We start from the raw sequence: 2227 nt of genomic DNA on the forward strand, positions 1-2227 counted from the left end.
AAAAAAAAAAAAAAAAAAAAAAAAAGATTTTCATACTTTTAGTGATTTCTCAAATAATTTATGGCTTTTTTAAAATTTGGAATATTCTACATGTTAAACTCTACCTTCTACTAATTTCTGTTAACTTAAGTGAATTGATGCTCCTTCTTCTAAAAAGTATACCCAAACTTAGTAAGTTTTAATAAGATACTATACTATACAATCATGTGACATCCTTTATATTCTCACAGTTTTGTGATATTTTATCTCAACTTACCATATTCAAGGCACAATACACACTTTTTAATATATTAAATATTATCACAGCATTATAGTGGGCTGGCCTAATGCCTCTTGCATTCTAATGTTAATTTGGGTCTCCCAAAACTGCCCCAAAGACAAGAGTCCTCTCACATGTACTGGCTGGTTTTGTGTCCCAACTTGACATAGGCTGGAGTTATCACAGAGAAGGGAGATTCAATTGGGGAAATGCCTCCATGAGATCCAGCTGTGGGGCATTTTCTCAATTAGTGATCAAGGACATAGGGCCCTTTGTGAGTGGTGCCATCCCTTAGCTGGAAGTCTTGGGTTCTATAAGAGAGCAGGCTGAGCAAGCCAGGGAAAGCAAGCCAGTAAGAAACATCCCTCCATGGCCTCTGCATCAGCTCCTGCTTCCTGACCTGCTTGAGTTCCAGGCCTGACTTCCTTTGATGATAAACAGCAATGTGGAAGTGTAAGCTGAATAAACCCTTTCCTCCCCAACTTGCTTCTTGGTCATGATGGTTGTGCAGGAATAGAAACCCTGACTAAGACATCACACAGACGCTGAGGGACCCAATCCCAGTTAATTATTGGCTGTAAATAAAGATGCCAGCAGCCAATAGCTAGGGAGAAGAGATATAGGTAGGGTTTAGGTTTTCTCCGGCTTGAGACCAAGAGGAGGAGTGAAAGAAAAAGGAGCTGCCATGGAAAAAGAATAACATGCAGGAGAGAGAAGGAGAGCCACAGAGGGAGAGCTGAGCCATAAAAAACATGGCCATATGGGCTGGTCAATTGGAGTTAAGAGCAGCCAATATGGAACACAGAAATTAGTAAGTAGTGACTCAGAGTTATCATAAGAAGTAGATTCTAACAGTATGGAGGGTAGGCAGGCAGTTGGCCAGCTATTGTGCTGCCTAAAGCATATTTTAAAATATAAAGCTGTGAGTGTATTTCATCTGGGAACATAAATGGTCAAAGGTGAGAAGAAACCCCACGCTGGGATTTTTTTAAATATTTTTACTATACAGCGTGAACCTTTAATTTAGCCTAGAAGTTTAAGTCAAAATTAAGTACTGAACATTTGAGGCAAGAGATACAGCTTAATAGCTAAGTCCTAGCTGTTCTTCCAGAGAATCTGGGTTCATTTCCTAGCACCTACTGCTATCTCATAACCATAAACTTGAGTTTCAAAAGATCTCTGGCCTCTATGGACACCAAGCATGCATAAGGTGCACAGACATAGGCAGAAAACCCATACACATAATAGAAAAATACGTAAATGAACATCTTTCAAATATGTTTAGAATTATGACTACTTCTTAAAAATACATATGATAAGCAAAACAACCCAACTTAGCCCCCATCATTTAAGGATTTTAAGTGTTTTGCTTTTCTGTATATATACCACATGTGTCCAGTGTCTCCAGAATCCAAAAGATACTATTGTATCTCACAAAACTAGAGTTTCAGAAAGTTAAAAATCATGTGGCTGCTGAGAACTGAACCTGTGGATACTTGACAAGAGAAGCAAATGCTTTCAATGGCTAAGTCATCTCTCTAGCCTCTTTTAACCCATATTTTGAATGTTAGTGGATTAGCACCTAGATCACTAGTTATTTATATAATAGTACATGTCACTTTATTGTCTGTATTGCTTTTATAATTTAAAAATTTGAATCTAATATATTGTTAAATATAACATACATTTTCTTCACTCTTGTCCAATTTACATTTAACTTCATCTCCTTGCTGTATGAACTCTTTTCTTACTGATTCCAGTTCATCTCTAAAAGGAAATGTAGGAGAATAGCATCATAATCCAAGTCATATTTTCATTTTATCTCCTAACACTTTTTTGAGTTCTCATTTTGATTAGTAATTTCTTATGCATGACTATTAATAGGCACATTTGGGGGGGGTTGAGACAGGGTTTCTCTGTATAGTCCTGGCTGTCCTAGAACTCACTCTGTAGACCAGGCTGGCCTCG

At 37.6% G+C, this 2227-nt stretch overlaps 1 protein-coding gene across 3 annotated transcripts in view; it reads right to left on the bottom strand.

Moving 5' to 3' along the window:
* Positions 1 to 2227, bottom strand: part of Sycp1 (synaptonemal complex protein 1) — a 119920-nt gene that overhangs the window by 47722 nt on the left and 69971 nt on the right. For all 3 annotated transcript variants that reach the window (XM_031375008.1, XM_031375007.1, XM_031375006.1), the window contains one exon: positions 1945 to 2026. In XM_031375008.1, the coding sequence (XP_031230868.1) occupies positions 1945 to 2026 (82 nt within the window). The remainder of the gene's footprint in view (positions 1 to 1944; positions 2027 to 2227) is intronic.

The sequence above is a fragment of the Mastomys coucha genome, unplaced genomic scaffold, assembly GCF_008632895.1.
Source record: "Mastomys coucha isolate ucsf_1 unplaced genomic scaffold, UCSF_Mcou_1 pScaffold16, whole genome shotgun sequence".
NCBI lineage: Eukaryota > Metazoa > Chordata > Mammalia > Rodentia > Muridae > Mastomys > Mastomys coucha.